The sequence below is a fragment of the Carassius auratus genome, chromosome 29 (genome assembly GCF_003368295.1).
Source record: "Carassius auratus strain Wakin chromosome 29, ASM336829v1, whole genome shotgun sequence".
Classification (NCBI taxonomy): Eukaryota; Metazoa; Chordata; class Actinopteri; order Cypriniformes; family Cyprinidae; genus Carassius; species Carassius auratus.
Window position 1 is genome coordinate 8,426,731 of NC_039271.1, and position 19,354 is coordinate 8,446,084.

The window sequence follows — 19,354 nt, forward strand, 5'->3', positions numbered from 1 at the left end:
CTGATAGAAGGAATTATGTTGTGACAGTGGCGCCTCTTTATCTTCCGGGTCGTGCTGCGATCATTAGAGTAAGATTTATAAGATGTAAACGTAAATTATTTTTAAATTAGACGTGAAAAATGCAGCTGTCGACATAAATATATATATATTTTTTTTAAATCATTAAGATTCTGGCGATTAAATAAGTCTGTTTTTTTATGTATAACTTAATAAATGTTTTCCCTAAGGTCTTTTACTATCATATTTCGAGTCTTTGCATATTTTGATAAATGCCATTTGTTCCTTTTCAGATATCAGAGATAAATATGAGTGGTGTTTTAGCGCCCAGCAAAAGCACTGTTTATGTCTAACATCCCTATCTCTTTGTCAAACAGCAATTTGCAGAAGGTACTCTGTATTGTTATTATTAAAAAAAATATATACGTGTGTGTTGGATATCTGTGAGTTTCACTTCTTTGAGTGAGAAATGTATATTAATTTTTGCACATTATGAAGAGTTTATTTAATACTTTTATATAATACCCATGAGGTGCTGTATTTTGTCAAATTATATAGGCCTAATGTATACACACACACACACACACACACGCACTGCATTAACTTATATATACTTATAGTTAACTTATATATTTATTGCAATTTCAATTTCAAGACTATTTATGTGCGCTAGTAAAGTAAAGTAAAATTTGATTTCATGTGGACTTTAGGTTAGCTTATTTATTTTGCATATATTTATTATTAAATATATATAATATATATATATATATATAATTTCGCACTCGCTCGGCCCCCAGTTGATTTGGGGTGAAGCGGGAGCACGACTCTCATATAACCCCCCACGACCCTTCTTTATAGAAAATAAATCGGCGCTGGATTGGTCGAACAGGGACACGTGACGGCCGCTGCGCTGGAGTTTCTACGACAGCTGGGAGCCGCTCGAGAGGACCGAGCGCGAGAGGCGGCTGAGCCTGTGACGCTTCGAACAAAGTTTCTGAAGCATGGGAGACAAGAGGAGTCCGACGAGGTAAAAACAAACAGAAAGAAACTCCCACAGCCGGTGGCTTCAAGAAACTCGGGACCGTCTCAGGGCTTGAAGCAGACCGTTAGGCAGCGCGCGTGAATGAGAAAGACGCAACAGAGTGGCCACCATGGCGGACTGGCTGTTTTATCAACCTAAAGTGTCATTTCATTAAAGAGTGCGTCGCTTGCGCAGGCGTCTGGCTGACGTTGTGCATGGATAGCATCAGATATGTATGTCGGGAGATTTCTACAGTCCGAGATGTGATGTTCTCTCTGTTTGTTTTGCTTTTTGAAGGCCGAAACGGCAAGCGAAGCCCTCCTCCGACGACGGCTACTGGGACTGCAGCGTGTGTACATTCAAGAACAGCGCCGAAGCGTTCAAATGCATGATGTGCGATGTCAGGAAGGGCACGTCAACGCGGTGAGTGCCAAACGATGTCTAAATGCGAACTGGTGCTTCATATCTGACCCACTCTTCGTATTCGGACTTCATTCGATACCCCAGAATGCGTTCGAGATAGCCAGCTCACTAGGTTTTGAGGTAGCCTTGTCTTTAATAATAACAGTTTATACAATGTTTATAACCTCAGGAACAAATGTGAGCAGTCAGTGTCACGTTAGTAAACCGCTCTGTTTGTACATCCATTATACCCGATTAAAGCAGGTTATTTAAGAAGTAATTGGGGTTTAATTTCGGTTCAGTGTAATTATACTACATTAGCTGGGTATGACACAACCTATGAGCAAATCTCTTTAATCCTGTTCTTTTTTTCTATTAGCAATCTAAAAATAATGTAAATAAATTGGCTTGTATAATTGTATATTTAATGTAATTCTAATTGTTAAAAATATTTATTTTCATAATCTTCACAATTTGTGTGTCAAAAGGCAAATATAAAAAATAAGGCAAGTATTTTTTTGTAATGTCTTTCCTCTTGTTTTGATGTAAAAGCATTAGGGGTGCACTGGTACTACCCGATAATATCTATGATAGATACATGTATTAATGGTATAGCACTTAAATGCTTTTGTGATGATAATGTTGTGTGGTGACATTTATCATTGTCCTTTAAATTTTAACCATTGTTCAAATATTACCAGTCAAAATTGAGTCACATCAATAGGAATCTGAAAATTAGTGTGAGGGAGAAAGATTTCCCCACACAGTGGTTTTAAGTTGTTCATATAAACTAACCATGCTTGCCAATAGAAAAGTGGTTTTATAATAAACTTCGGTTTAAGTTATGCTTTTTTTCACTACACTTTTGACAACAGATGTTTTTTTTTTTTGCCAGCAATATTTCACAGAAATGGGGAAGAAATGGAAAATAATATTCTTGAGTAATAAATTCAAGTATATTTAGTAGTATATTGGAGGATAAATCATTGTAATATCATAATATCGTTTAATGTTTCTAGAAATATGGTCACATTTACTGCCATTTGGTGAATTGTAATATAAATAAGAATTGAAATTTTGCATGAGGGAGAAATATTTACTATAGATTTCACAACAGCTTCAAGGTGGTCATGCAAATTTGGTGTGCTCACTAACAGAAAGCTGCTTGGTTTGAGCTTCAATTTAAGTGTTTTTGAATGACAAACCAAATCATATTTTTTCAATTAATCATAGAGAATGAGGTGAATGTTTTTTCTGAGGTTTTACGGTCAGTGTCAGCCAATGCTCTGCTTGTACTGGTCTTACAGATAACGTCTTTCCCATGGCAGCTATCCATGAGACAGTGCTAATGATCATCAGAGAAGACATTTAATGGGCTTGTATTTTCTCACTTTCATCTCATGTGTCATATATATCCTGTTTTGGAACAGTTAGCGACTGAGTCGGCAGTCAGTTATTTCCCTGATGAGATCAGGAAGTAAGACATTCCTCATCTGCGCTTTGGAACATGAACGCACACTAAAAGTAGATGAAGATGATGATCATGACAGACCTCAGCTCTCAACAACAGCACCAGATAACGATCATCTTTCTTTAGGGAGATTGTTTATAAAGGTTTAATTATCTTTCAAGTTTCAAATCCCATTACCAATGCTAAATCAAAGCATTGTTACAGCAGTTTTTTAAAGCTAACAAATTTTCACAGCAGAAATGCGTGTGAGAGGGCAGAGGATTTTTATGTGGGGGTGGGGTGCTGTCACTTGTCCAGGCCACCACAGCAGCTGGCGTCCAGACGGCCTGAACTCATTTGCATTCAATGGCTTAATCAAGAATCCCATCATCAGAAGAGGGATCATCACATCAGGATGCACACACACGGACACTCATGGCCATAAATAAACCCATGATTGCACATCTGCCCTGTTATAATGCCTCGAGGATGGCCACAAATGATAGGTGATGATGTCCTCTTGATGCGATTCTCACATGTCGCTTATTTATGAAGAAAGGAGAGCTTCTTTAAAAGGAGTAGCATACTAAATTAATTTTTCCATACAATGAATGCCAATAAGGGCCTGAGTTGTTTTGGACCCCATTGAATTACATTGTAAGGACAAAAACAGGCAAAACGGGCTTTAAATATCTTATTTTGTGTTCCGCAGAAAGTCATATAGGTTTTGAACAATGGGATGGTAAAAAAAATTGTCAAGTTTTATTTGGGGGTAAATTATCCTTTTAAATTACACAATACAAGCTCCTAAGTGAATGTTTTTTTTTTAATGTTATTTCGACTGGCTATATTTGCTCGTGTTCGAAGAGTGATTTGTTTACCTAGTTGTTACCTTGCGCTGACAGACTGACATTTAATTGATGAAGCTGTAGAGCTTCTCGTTGAGCATTTCAGGCCATTACCCTGTTGACCCCCTGAACCTGCCGGCAAACCTCTAATTTCAGTGTACCGACACATTTTGCCCTCCAGCGAAAGCATTCACTCTGCAGGAGAGAGTATTATACCGTTCAATTACCACAAATGGAGGGAATGTCCCCTCTAAACCAAGCAGTTTTTTTTTCATACTCAAGACCTCTCACGATGACAGATTGGAAAGAAGGCGGCTTTATTATGTGTTTTTTTTTTATGTTGGAGTGCTGTTTGACTTGATACTAATGTATGTTTGTGCTGTCACAACCAGTTTAAGGTTGTCGGTTATAAATTGTTGACATAACCTGTGAGCTCTATAGCTGTATCGCTAAGAGAACTGGACCCATCATCCTTCATGACTGTCAGTGTGGTGATGACAAACAGAGGATTTCGTTTACTAATAGGGATGCACCAAAATTTCAGCCACCCAAATAGGCATTTTCAGTGAAACGTTAATAATAGCTTTGTAGAACTATACAGGTGCATCTAAAAAAATTAGAATATCATGGAAAAGGTCTTTATTTTTCATAATTTAATAATAATAATAATAATAATAAACTTTTATATTCTAGATTCATTGCACATAAACTAAAATATTTCAAGGAGTTTTTTTTGTTTCGTTTTAATTCTGATGGTTACGACTTACAACTTAGGGGGAAAAAAAACAGTACCTCAAAAAAATTGATTATTCCATTTTGGGCTTGATTAGTTTGATTAATTTGAGTATAAATACTGGGTACCTCTTGGGCTAGTTCAGAACATGCAACCACAATTATGGGAAAGACTACTGACTTGACATTTGTCCAAAAGACAAATCATCAACACCCTCCACAAGGAGGGTAAGCCACAGAAGGTCATTGCTGAAAGGACTGGCTGTTCACAGAGTGCTGTATCAAAATATATTCATAGAAAGTTGACTGGAAGGAAATTGTGTGGTAGGAAAAGGTGCACAAGCAACAGGGATGACCACAGCCTTGGGAAGATTGTCAGGAAAAGCCGATTCAAGAACTTTGGAGAGCTTCACAAGGAGTGGACTGAAGCTGGAGTAGGCACATCAAGAGTTACCACACTCAGACGTCTTCAAGAAAAGGGCTACAGCTGTCACATTCCTAAAACCAAGCCACTCCTTAACAAGAAAAACATGAGAAGCATTTCACCAGGGGTAAGGAAGAAAAGAACTGGACTGTTGCTCAGTGGTCCACAGTCCTCTTTTCAGATGAAAGTAAATTTAACATTTCATTTGGAAATCAAGGTCTGGAGTCCAAAAGAAGACTATAGAGGCACAGAATCAAAAGTCCAGTGTGTTTCCGGATTAGTGATTATTTTGGGATCTGTGACGTCTGCTGGTGTTGATCCATTGTGTTTTATCAAGTCCAAAGTGAATGCAGCCATCTACCAGGAGATTTTGGAGCACTTTATGCTTCCATCTGCTTAAATGCTTAATGGAGATGCGGATTTCATTTTGTAGCAGGACTTTAGCACCTGTCCACAGGGCCAAAACCACTTCCAAGTGGTTTGCTGACCATGATATTACTGTGCTTGATTGGTCAGCCAGCTCACCTGACCTTAACCTCACAGAGAATCTATGGGGTATTGTGAAGAGGAAAATAAGTAACATCTGACAAACAATACAGAGGAGCTGAAGGCAACTATCAAAGCAACCTGGGCTTCAATAACACCTCAGCAGTGCCAGAGGCTGATTGCCTCCATGCCACGCCGCACTGAAGCAGTAATTTGTGCAAAAGGAGCCCCAACCAAGTATTGAGTGCATGATTAAACCTGCTTTGGAGATCTTGAACATTTCTGTTTTGTAAATCTTTTTTTAAAGATCTTTGAGAAAAATATTCACATTTTTGAGATGCTGAATTTTTTAAGCTGCAAGTCATAACCATCCAGAATTAAAACAAAAAACTCTTGAAACATTTCAGTTTGTGTGCAATGAATCTAGAATATAAGTTTGCTTTTTTTTTTATTAAATTACAAAAAATAAAGAACCTTTCCATGATATTCTAATTTTTTTAGATGCACCTGTACATTATTTTGATAATTCAAAAAGGGGTTATATCTGATTCTGATGCATAGAACTGAATAAAAATAATATATTGATATTTAATATTAATATTTTCTGTCCAGTTTTATACTTTCAATAAAAGTGTGGTTATTATTATTTTTTTATTCAGTATAATTAAAATTATGAAGTCTTTCAAAACAACTACTTTACATTATTTAATAAAATAATAAATAGTTATTTAAAGCTGTTTCAGTTTTCAGCCAAATGCATCCCGAATTTTAGGTTTTGGTCTAGAAATTACATTTTGGTCCATCCCTAATTGCAAATGATTACTGAGCAATGCCTAAATCTAACCATCATATTCTGCTGTCACAGTGATATTTTCTTGTTGCTAAATGAATGCGATAAATCAGTGGGTCTAAAGGAAGTGTTGAATAATTAGGCTTGTTCTGGGTTCACCTGACTTAATGCATATTGTAATTATTATTATTGTATAATGGATTATTATATTTAAATTATACAAAGGCTTTAACATGCTATATGGTGTTAGTTGTTAGATGAATAGTCAATTGCTACAGTGTGGCATTTGAAAGAGTTGAGCAGCATGTGAAATCCTCTCTAATTGCTTGTGTGCAGAAACTCAGAGTGCTGTTCTGTGAATTCTCGTCTCTTTGCCCAAAAAGGCGAAACTAATGCAGTCTGAGGAAGTGTTCCCATCATGCCTCTGCCAAATAAACAAACAGCCACATAAAACATTCATATTTTTCATTAATTACAAGCGCCTGTTGTCATTTATTAGATACATTTTGCGTATAGTTTGCAAAAGCTTGCGAAAGGCGCATGACCGTACTGTCTCAAATGAGTTGGCCTCATTTTGATTCAGACAGTTATGGGGCTTTGATGAAAGGAGAGAAAGCTGGATACTGAAGCGAGGGAGAAGCAGTGTGGATCTGCAGTGTGGGATTTTGAAAAGCAGTTAAAAGGAAATGCAGACGATTGGAAAGAACCAAAAAACATAGTGTGGAGAGGTGGGACGGTGGGAAGCAGAGTGCCATCTGTCAAACGGGCTTGGCAGTGGAGCGAAAGGAGGAGCAGTATGGAGACTGCATGTTCACACAGTGTAGCGCATTAATCATGGTGTCCCCTCCCATCATTCAAGCCCATGAGTACACAAGCCTTCCTGGTACAATTATTACGCTTTTACATAAACATGCAGATATGAACACATCTGAGAGACTCTTGGCTCAGAGGAGAGCAGCCCTCGTGTCCTTCTGACTTAACACCGTAATGTGGGAAAAATTTGTTTTGATGTAATAGCTGGCATTGATCTGATTATATGAAGAAATTCAATACATCTGGTTTATTAAACAAGGAAACTAAATGCATAAATGTAATTTAATTAAATTTTTTGTTTTACAGAATATATATATAAATTTGCAATCCAATTGTAAGTTAAGTTAGCAGCCACGTATTATATAATTAATTATTAAATTAGCAGTGCATCCCTTATGGATTGATTTTTATTAAATGGTTGATGCATCCTAAAAATATAATTGGGACATTACAAATTAAAGGGTACATAACATACACAGTTTCTCCTAATCTCATGTTAATCTTGAGTACCTATAGAGTAGTACTGCATCCTTCATATATCCAAAAAGTGTTTAGTTTTTTCATATTTATAAAAGAAAAATACAGCTTTCCGATTCTTTCCGGAAAAAGCAGGGCTCCTGGAACCGTGCCGTGAGTGGAGCAATAATACTGATGTTTCGTGTTTTTCCATTACCATATATTCATTTATGGGCTGATTTTCAACACAAGACAGAAATCTGGTGCAATTGTACTTACATTAATTTGGGTCTTTTATCACAGGGATGGCTCCATATTTTAATAGCAAAAGATGTGCAAATCCAGAGTCGACTTGGGCCTTGTTTATAAAACATTCGTCACTCAAATGAAGAGAACACACAAACGCACTTGATACACTCCGTTGCTGCCCCGGAAAAACAAACTGCATCCACTGTTCATGTATCGCTGGGTTCTTGGGGAAGCTAAACACAGTAAACTTTTCCTCACATCCAAAAACGCACTTATTTGGAGACATTCTTGAACAAATCATATGCAGCGCTGCTGACGATTTTGAAGCGCATTGATGTGCGTGGTCTCGCTTTCCTCTGGCCAACAGGTGTGCAGGCGCGCTTTTCCGAGAGAAATGTACATATAAGGACTAGAGCCCGACCGATATGGATTTTTGGGGGCCGATGCCGATATTAACTCGAAAAGAGCCGATTTATAAGCCGATATTTTGATTTTGAAAATAAACTGGATATTAGACCCATTTCCTATAAGCTGCACTTACACAACATTCAATAGCAAAATATCTGCCTGTTCTATGTATGTGGGCTGTATAAACCAATTTCTAGAAGGGATAATGTTATAAAAAAAGCCTTAGATTACGGTCTCAATCACTAAACAATTGCACATCAAAAGTATATATTTTTTAATGATCAAAAAACAGTCTGGTTTTAAACATTTAACACTTTTACTTTCTTCCAGTTGAAGCTGGTTTTAACAGTCTGTGTGTGTACTGTAAATAAATTATAATACTAAAGTTAAAGTATTTGCAGAAGTAGTCCCACACTTTGCTGCTACAGCATTCACCTTTTTCAGCCATCTGTAGGCAGAAAGAGAGACATAGAAAGAATAAGCATGTGTATTAATAATATCACCATGTATCATTACTCATGTCATCATTAGAATTATAATAATAATAAACCGGGATCTCCTACATAGGCAAAAATGAGAAATATATATATATTTTTTTATTTGTCAAGCAATAGGTATTAACCTCCTTATATTTAACAATATTATTTCAACATATTCCTGTTATGTCTGTAAAGCTGCTTTGAAACAATATGTAAGAAAAAAAAGAAAAGAAAAGCGCTTGTTCAGCTCACAATTAGTTACATGTCCCCTCTGATTTAATCATTTCTGACGCACCTACTGTAGTTACTGTAACTACACTATATTTGCTCTCACAGACACATTCACAACGGACCCGTATATCTTCTCCTCTTCTCTTTGTGCAGTCTGAATCAAAACATCGTCATGCGCTGGCGAACGTAAAGTTAGCCTACTGTTACCGGAAGATTATGGAATCAATTCGAAGTTGAATGGTTAACGTTAGTGTCATGAACACACCGCTGTCAATTTTGAGAAGAACCACCTTCAAACAAGTTAATAGCAAGCATTCAAGGGGCCAGCTAAAAAGGAAGCTATATTAGCGTTAGAGTAACGTAACCAGCCTGATTTCACCAAATTGTTCCCTGGGCCTGAGGGTAGCCTCCTTCTTCCTTGCTTCTCTCTTAATTCTCATCAGCAGGACTAGCGCTATCGCTCGCTTCTTACAACGGGACAGATACATGTTTGCTGCTGACCGAAAGGAGGAACAACAGACTATGAAAGAGCTCCCGCTAAAAGTTTTTTAAACTCCGCCTACGCCATAGCGCAGCGCAGCGCAAATCGCGTTGTATCTGAAGGGCAACGCTGAACCCAGTGGCAAGCGCTGTGCATACCGCGTCCTGTGTGAAAGGCCCATTACGCGGTCATTATATGGGAAACACACCGCAATAGAATAAGAATAAGTTAAACGCTAACGTTATAGTTCGACCTCTTATTAACGTTCGCGCTCTTCCACTGATAAACATGGTATTAGCTTTGTGGCTAATCTAATATAGCAATGCATTAGTGGCTGTAAGTGATGTTACAGAATATTTAGAAGTGATAATGATAGGACCGTTAACTAGAACTACCACACCGTTTTTATATACAGTGTATGAACTAAATCTACAATCATTTCACATGACGAACGACAGACTCACCTAGGTGGCTGACTGATCGCTTTCTTCTTTGTGGATTTCTGGTGCTGCCGCAACTCTGGAGCTGTAGACCGCCCTCTGGTGGGCAAACTATGCAACCCCCATAACATGAGTGAAGCATGAGACTGATTTAAATGCAATTAGCTCATATCGGCCGATAATATCGGCCGGCCGATATATCGGTCGGGCTCTAATAAGGACTTCCGTTCTCATCTACGTCATTAGATCCACGATCGAAAAAAAAACATCCGAAACGTGTACAAACCCGGAAGTAAGCACAGAAATTCTCAGTCATTCTTCTTAATTATTTTTTAAAACTTTGGCTATATTTAGCATGAGAATCCATCTCTTTAACAGTGTGAACAACTCTGAATACACAAAACACCATTGTACCCCCCTTTAAAGAAAAAAATCTCTCGATTAGTGGCATTGAACAGTCAAAGATTTTTTATTTAATTTTTTGACATGGATTAGATTTATGACATGGCTGTTCATGTCTCATTTCACTGAATTGTCTCTTCTTTACTCAAAAATGTGAACTTATTCCATTTTTTACATTGAATTTTTTTATTTGATACTATTTATGTAATAAGTAGGATAATATACAGTCAGCGAGTCATTGTTGCACAATTCTAATATTAACTGGCTTTCATTGTCTTTTTGTATTATTGTTGGGATAAATGTAAACTAATAGCACAGATAAAAGCATAGTTGCAACACACACGTGAGAAGGAGAGTGAATAATGACTGACTAATAAATGAGTAATTCCACAAAAAATCTCTCAACATCATGACAAATGTACAAAAATAAGCAGGATCAGCAACATTAATGCCAATTTAATCTGACTGGCACTGAGGTAATACATCACAAAGTGATCGATTGATTTCCTCTGAATGGTGCTTCTAACAGCGCTGAGTGTGAAGGGTGATAAGAGTCCACAGCAAGCAGCCAGGTCTTGACATGCAGCAGAGTGAGGTAGGCAGACAGCTAACAACAACTAATAATGGCTGTTTTCACTTGCCTTGGGCTTGGGATCAATGCTAATGACCGATTCTTGGCTGCTATGCTTTAAGGATCTAGATGTCTTAATTTCACAATGTGTAACTTCATTAGCTATTCCTAAAGCACCCGGGGGTTATAGATGAAAGCGTAAACATTGCACCAGTGCGCATATACTAAGAAGCTGTTTTTAAAATCACTGTGTTTGTATGTGTGTGTGTTGGCAAAGCAGAAGGCAGCGATGCTGGCCTTCATACTGCCCTGTTGTTGACTGGTTTTGGTGTAACAGCTGTTGTTCTTGACAGAGCAACGGTCACAGTGCATCCTTGTCGTTCAAAGCACCATGCTACTGATGGGACTTCACCCTGAGCTCTGATCTGAGATCCGTATGGTTAACTCATAGGGCTAGATAGAATCTGTAATTGCCGCAGCTGTCAGGTTGTTAATTAGGGGTGCAACATCTGATGTGTTGAAATGACAACAGCAAAACAGTATCCTACCAATAAACAATAGTAGGACAAGGTTAGTAGAACAAGAAGGGCTGTTCTAACAATTTCTGACCATTTACATCAATAGGTTCAATCTGGATCTGGTGTTTTAAATGGTTTAACATACATACATACATATACATATATATATATATATATATATATATATATAAAACATTTTAGGGCTGCCAAAGTCAATGTGTTAATTAGTATAATAGTTAGGCTATTGCAATGTTATGGTTAGACAGGGGGAACTAGTATATTAGGGGATATTAGCTTATATTAGGAAGTTAAATTACTGTTTTTTGTCTTCCTGCTGTAGAAAGGAAAACAGATGAGTGTAATTGCGGCTGTTTCTCAACAGTTGAGAAAACACATTCTTCTCAGATTACTCTATGTAGGAAAGATTTCTCTACTGGCTTCAACACTTGTTTGTTCAAGCCTGTTTTAACTTGCTCTTTCCCACGTAGTCCTTTTTATCAGGCCCTGGTGAGATTGAATCATGTCATCCTGATTTAAATATCTTGCTTTCTCGCCTCTCAGTCTTCCCTTTTTTCCCCCACAGGAAACCTCGTCCTGTTTCCCAGCTGGTAGCACAGCAAGTCACACAGCAGTTTGCTTCACCCACACAGCCCAAGAAAGAGAAAAAGGAGAAGACTGAGAAGGACAAGAACGAGAAAGAACCGACACTGAAAAAGAACAGCCACAAGAAAATGAGGTGAAATATTGCGATACAGTCTCTGTGTTTATAAATTTACTGCATAGTTCCTACTCCCTAAACAAATTAAGCGGCTGTCTTTTGCATTTTATATATTGCAGGTAGCTCACTCTGAAAAATGTCATGTATTGTTGCAGTCCTTTTGAAAACTATTATGAAATATATAAATTTAATATAAAATATATTTCACCTACTGCAGTGCACTGAGAATTATACAACACTTATACAAATATTTGTAACAAATTGTACACTTACACTACACATGCATCGTAATGAGATCTCCACCAGTGAGAAACAGGGATTGATGCCTTCATGAAGCAATGTGAAATACACTCACAAACTGTTATATATTACACTATTGTTACAGAGTTTAAGGTCAGTATCAATACTCGCAATTAATCCCACTTAAAGTTTTTTTTATATAATTTTATATTGCAATAATTTCACATTCAATATTCAAATTAATGTAGAAACAACATAAAGTATATTTTTAATATTTGTTTAATGGCAATCTTGTTTTCCACTGGTACTAATACTACTGATGTCTCTGAATTTATTTTTTCTTAGTATTTAACCAATGATTATAGCCATTCAACATTACAGTATAACTGAGAGCTATACATTTTAACATTAGACTTTAAAAAAATAACTTTTGATTTATTTAAACTTAAATCAATCTTCATATAAACCCATTATAATAAATGTCATATTTATCTGTGACCTACAGCAAATAGAAAATTACAAATAAAAAAAGTTATAAAATGATCAAACACTGTTTTTATTTAAATATAGATTAATCTTTAAAGCTACTGAAGTTATTATTACCTTTTTTTTCTATTGTTCTTTGATTAACAGACATAGCAGCTGGGTTATAAGGTTATTTTGGCTTCTTTAAAGGGGTGGTTGATCAGCATTTTTCCAAAGCTTGATTGTGTTTATTGGGTGCAGTTTAACATGTTCATGCTTGATTAGAAAAAAACCCCCCACTAATTTTCACATTTTACCTTTTATTCTACACCACTGTTTCCATTTTCTTCAAAACAGTCTGTTGAGTTGCTGGTTCTATGAAGCCCCTCCCTCAGAAATACACTATGGGCTCTGATTGGTTTGCGGGCTCAGTGTGTTTGTGATTCGCTAACCTCCTAGTGCACGTCGTCCAGAAATGTCATGCACCCTTACCATTATGGGTAGTTGTGTGTTCCCGGGGGCAAGGTTAATGTAAACATTGGAGTTAGTGATGCCACAAACCCAATAAGAAGCTTGTTGTAGTTAGAGATCGACTGAAATTTTTTATTTTATTTTATATATATAACCGATACCAATTATTTGCATGTTTATGTGCCCGATAACCGATATGCACAACCGATATTTATTAACTGTTATAAAGTAAATAAATGATTGAGTGAAAAAAGAACATACTTCACTTTGGGTTTTCCTCTTTTTAGTCATTTTTTTTAAGTGTTGAAAATTTGTCTTTCATGTTAAAATTAATCTGTATATTACAATAAAAATGTTATTTATAAAAGGCATCAACAGCAACAACACTAATATTAACAATAAGCAAAACAAATTTGAATGTCTAATGTTTTCAAATGGAGAAAATAAAGGACAGGAGTCGTATCAACTTGATTTTAAACTACCGTTATAGTAGGTTTATAAGCTGTTTAATGCTACAGAGTCAAGAATAATTCACTCGATAATGTTAATTCACTGAATAATATTCTCTGGAATATTGGAATATAGTAGGGATGGGCGTTTTCCAAAAATATCACATTCGAATATTTGAGCTCACAATAAACGAATATTCAAATATTAATTTATTTAAATTAAGTTTAATGAGACAGACGTTATTTTTCAGAAACATTTATGGTTTCTGTCATTTTGAAAAAGCTTACACACAATAAGCTTGAACATTACACATCGTGTTTTGTAGCTGAAAACCTTTAACAATGCGTGCAAACAAACAAAAGGACAGATTAAAATCAAAAAAAAAAAAAGTGAACAAAGAAAAAACGTAAAGCATCCTGCAGCAATTAAGGCTATTGTAGAACGTAGCCTACACTTTTAAACTTTTAAACTGTCAGCAAATCTTTTTTTGCTTTTTTTTCTATTGTTTTACATGTTCTTGTTAAGAAATACGGGCATGTAAACATGTTCGGGGGAAAGTCGGTTCCTTAGTCGGTTAACAATAAGGCCGCAGTGAGAAAACGCGCTCTGACGGCACAGACGTTGGCGGGACCCACAAATAACGGTGTGCTAAGCGAATAAGTTTTGTGAAGCGCTTCGTGTTTTGGTTTCACCACCGAATGGGATCCTCATCTGGTGGAATACATGGCTCCAGCAAGAACTGTTCCCACTCGTCTCGGCTGGACTCTCTGTAATAATCGCTGAAGAACTGGCTCAGCCTTTTCTGACGAGTGGGCATTGCATCCTCTTCATTGTTAGTGACGGCGGCTGCATCCTCACCACTCGCATCAAGGAAAATTTTTTGATAATGTTTAAAAAAGTTTTTTTTTTTTCTTACTTCTCTCATGTATTCATCGAGAAACCTGACATGTTTGTGTCGAGGGTCTAGGGCAGATGCGAGAACAGGAGTTTTCACTGCATTCTCCAAGTTAGCGGTGTTTTTTCGTTGCTTGAGAGATGCCGCAACAATGTTCTTGAATTCGGTCACTTTCTGTGATTCTCCACGGCATATTTGAAGTACTGTAGAAGACTGCAGTTCTTAGGGGCCGTTCACATATCGCGTCTTTTGCGCGCTCAAGTTCATTATTTCCAATGTAGGCGCGCGGTATGCGTGCTCATAATTTTTCCAGGCGCGTCCGCACCGCATCGAGTTAAAAACATCTCAACTTTTCAGAATGCCGCAAACGCACCACAGGTCATGTGACAAGAACTAAACATTCAGCTCCATCCTTTCCCGTAACAACGTTGAAAGCTCAGCCAAGATGAAGGAACAGCTGATCATAGCTGTATATGGAAATCCATTTATCCTTTTTAAAGAAATTTCTGCGTCTTCATGGAGAGAGCGCGTCATTGTTGCTAAGCAACAGCAGACGCCTCAGGAGTAATAAATAATTTCCATTGGGTTGTATTTATTTAGATGTTTATTAGCAAAATAATGGCTATATATTAAATGTTAATACAATTTAGGGTATTTTAAACAAGTGAATATTGTTAAAAGTTGCATACGGTGGCCGTGCTGGGGCAATTCCTGAGCATCAACCACATCAACCAGCTAATTGAACAGCAATATGAAAGCAGCTTCACAAGAGAGAGAATTCAATTCAGCGCTTTTTTTCCAACATGTGCTCATTCATGGCTGTATTATTTAACTCATGCAAAGTCACGTCTTTATTGGGAGAGGATATTGACGGATTATCTGCATGACTCTGACTTCACAAGGCCAACGATGAGCATAGACAACAGAGAGAGAATTAAATTCAGCGCTTTTATTTCCAACATGCGCTCATTCATGACTACATATTAATTCAGGTAGTTACGTCTTGATGGATTATTTAACATGACTCTGGGATTGGTCTCTATTTCTTAGAGCAAAGCTGCATAAACTAGCCTACATATCAGGCATTTATGTAATGCAGCAGTTCTCAATTCCAGTCCTCATGCCCTCCAGCTCTGAATATTTTGCGCATCTCTCTTTGTTAATACACCTGTTTCAGATAACCAGCTCGTTAGAAGTGAGCTCCATGCATGAACTGAGTTCCCATTGAAATGGTCCCTACTCTCTGAGCAGGGGAAATCTGTTGAAGTTTACCTCACTTCGGAACATTCATTCACAGATTTGTGCTGCACAACGTCTTCACAAAAGGACAAGTGTGACATCATATACCTCTGTAAATAAATACAATTTAAATTCATGTCTCGCACACTTCAGTGCACTTTGAATGGAACATGTACATTCACTTTGGAATCATGGTGGAAAATCCTGTAATGTCCACTTCGCAGGGCGCTTTCCGTTCAATAGAACAAATGTCTGAAGCGATAAGAGAAACATGCAAAATGTGCAGAGCAGGGTGCGCAAGCACTGGAATTGAGAACCGCTGATGAAATGCAGCTAATATGTGCATAACTGGCTGTTATGTTAAATAAAGTTTCTACAGCAAATCAAGTACCTGCACGCCGTTGTTGTCTCGTCTCCCCTCAGACGCTCTGCAATGGCGATTCTGCAATTCTCAAAACAGCCACAAAATGGTGGCATTTATCGGTAAAACCGATATCCAATTATGATAAAATGCTTAAATATCGGGGAAAATATCAGTAAATCGATATATCGATCGATCTCTAGTTGTAGTCCCTACCAGCCGTTTTTTGTAGCTAGTCCTTAAACAGCAATTTCTTTAAAAGAAAATATGTCCTTTACAGAAAACTTTACAGATGTTGTTTGTGCTCTAACAGCGACATTACACACTAGCAGAGTTCAAAAGGTGAAATCATAATCAGCCACCCCTTTAAGAGCTGCGGCTGCTGAACATGATGTGGATCTGACATGTATTTTCTCACAACTCTTTACCTTTTCTGACCTACTCCAGCTCTTAAAGTGTCTACTAATGAGCTGATGAGATGAATTGGGTGTGTTAGATGAGGGAGACAGTGCTGGAGTGCTTCATAACAGTTTTGAAAACCACTGCATTTTCAGAAACATGTTCTTAAATGTAACTCATGTATAAAAAATACATGCATAGATGCACGGTTTTAAAAGAGCTTTAATCGCCTTTTTGGTAACTTCGTGACTTAACTTGCATGCTCATAGTTTCTTTCACGCTTGAATATGAAATGATACAGGCTACAGCGCACACCGGCACATTTGTGCATGCAGTTGACTACACGCACAGAGCGTTCTTTATACCTTCAGCATAACGATAAGCCAGCTTTGACATACAAAACTTTTCTTCAAATTGGTTCATTGCCTCCTTGATTTAATTTAAATTGCCTATGAAAAATGATTGAGAAAATACTTGGAAAACCAAGGCTGCCGTTTTCACTTTTATGCTCTATTATACTAGCAGTTCAAGTCAATTTTATTTATATAACAAGCCATTTAACTTTATTTAATACAGATTCAATGTTTCAAAGCAGCTTCTCACTATTAAACAGGTATATTACGGTATTAATGTTGCTAAATGCATCGATTATGAAACTAAATTTCAGCTGTAAAGCAGATCTACGGAAGACAATAGTATCTCAGTGCAGCTAAGTTTAGTTCAATGACAGTGTCTATGTTGTCAAGTTCATCAATTATGAAACGCTATGAGAGAAGCTCTACAGAAGACAATAGTGTCATTATTCAGCTTAAGTGAATACAAGGCTAGCATGTCTAATCTGTTCTCTGCTCCCTATCCTGCAGGCCCAGATTAAAAAATGTGGACCGCAGCAGTGCACAACATCTGGAAGTGACAGTGGGAGATCTGACGGTTATCATAACAGACTTTAAGGAGAAAAGTAAGCCCTCCTCCAGTTCGTCCTCCAGCGCAGCATCTGGAGACCACCACAGCCAGAGCGGATCCAACTCAGACAACACAGAGAAGGGGATCTCCAGATCCTCGTCCCCACGAGGGGAGGGTTCCTCACTCAACGGGGAATCTCACTAGGAACCCGTGGATTATGAATGTTACTTCCAGCCTCCTGCACCTAATATATCCATTTTAAACGAACAGACACAGGAGCGCGCTTATATATGCCAAGACTTACCAAGACACAGGCTTAACCCAGCAATAGAAGCCATCTCTCACTACTACCACAGTTATAAGTTCAGAAACATAGGTTTTCACCACAATACACTCGTCCTGGTTTGTTACAGTGCCCAGAAAGGTCAGCTTGAGATAAACTGTAGACTTTGTAAGCAATTTTGATGATTGAGTTTTGCTATTTTGACAATTTAATTTCTATAGCATGTGGTAGTATTATGAATTAGTTAAATCTTGTTGTCTGTTTGGATTTGGACATTGACACCCATTCTCGCTCTCTTCACTATTGTGACCATTTCTCATAGACCATTATTTTTTTAAATAACAATCTGTAACCTGTAACAGCACCCATTACATCTCGGTAATTAGCCCTGGGGCTTAAAATCTTTCAACTGGACCATTGTTGTGAAAGTATTTGCTTCTACATTAATGACATGTCAGTTGCAAATTGTTACTTTAAAATACTTAAATGCATTACAGGATGAGCGTTAAGCCATCTATAAATAACTGACCCAAACAGGACTTCCTTTCTCCATTGTTTGTTGCACCTGCTGGTACTTTTTGTATAATTATATGAGAAAGTCTTTAAACTCAGAAATTCATTGTTCAATTTGTTGTTGTTCATGTTGTTTTATTTGAAACTTGTCATAGATTGCATCACTTGTGCGGCTTGTTTGCTCTACCAGCGCTGTTTTGTGTTAGATTGTCTTGATTTAATTCTGTTAATTCCAAAAGAAACATAACATTTATGACTAAAAATGACAGATGTATTTGTAAGAATTCATCCCCTCCTTTATGATGAACGGTGGTATATAAATATATTGCAGTATAGGAAATATCTCTTAATAAAATGTAAGACTTAGACTCCGGTTGTCAACTAAAACTTATTTTCAGGGCAAACGAAGACCTTAAGGGAGTGATTATCGAATTTGGGTTGTTTGTGTGGTGAGCTGTCTGTTCATTTCTCTGTGAAATGCATGACGATGATATTCGCTGTGGGTCTTCAAAGTGTTGTGGTTTTTACCTCACCATGAGGAGTGATGCAATATTTGGCATACGGGTTGAATCAGAAACAAGGAAGAGTATTGTTCCTCACTTGACAACTACCAGCAGTGTCTTAACACGACATGACAATCCATTTCTCAATAGACATTGCCTAATACAGCAGAAAACATTTAATTCCTATTGCCTCTGATTAAAATGATTTTATAAAAGCCTGTTTTCTTGGTAGAAAAGAACACCAAGTCCAGTTCCTCTATGCTCCACACAGGCACTCTTAAATTATAAATCATAAATCTACATGTGTGACTATTTCGTTTAATATGCATCTCTCTAAACATTAGGAACTATTTTAAAGATACTACTACCAATTTAGGTACTATTATTACACAAATTAAGCTTTCATTTTTACTAGTAGGTATGATACTAAGAATTAATTTTAAATAATAAAATCCTACTTAAAAAATACATGTTACAATTGTGATTTGTTATTCAAACATTTAAATTTGGTGTCACATAATTCTATAAAATCCAACTACGAAAATTAGTTATTTGTTAATAATGCATTTAATAAGAAATCAAATCATCAATAATAATATAAATATGAGTAACTGTAACACAAATATCTAGTAATATCTTGATAATAGTTTCTAGTAAGTTTTGAGGAATTAATCTTTAAAGGGTTTGTCATAGCATGGGTCTTTCTGCTGTAAGTT

At 37.0% G+C, this 19,354-nt stretch overlaps 1 protein-coding gene across 1 annotated transcript; it reads left to right on the forward strand.

The window, feature by feature from the left end:
* The first annotated feature begins 865 nt into the window (after positions 1-865).
* LOC113047990 (YY1-associated factor 2) lies at positions 866-18,503 on the forward strand. The gene is made up of 4 exons (XM_026209471.1): positions 866-1,024; positions 1,316-1,441; positions 11,782-11,934; positions 17,300-18,503. The coding sequence occupies exons 1-4, from the start codon at positions 999-1,001 to the stop codon at positions 17,541-17,543; spliced, it is 549 nt and encodes a 182-aa protein (XP_026065256.1). The 5' UTR covers positions 866-998; the 3' UTR covers positions 17,544-18,503.
* The last annotated feature ends 851 nt before the right edge of the window (positions 18,504-19,354 follow it).

Excerpts from the sequence above, each read along its gene's own strand:
- LOC113047990 (XM_026209471.1), top strand. The coding sequence starts at position 999 with ATGGGAGACAAGAGGAGTCCGACGAG. Across the intron at positions 1,442-11,781 it reads AGGAAGGGCACGTCAACGCG|GAAACCTCGTCCTGTTTCCC; the intron begins GTGAGTGCCAAA and ends TTTCCCCCACAG. Across the intron at positions 11,935-17,299 it reads AACAGCCACAAGAAAATGAG|GCCCAGATTAAAAAATGTGG; the intron begins GTGAAATATTGC and ends CCTATCCTGCAG.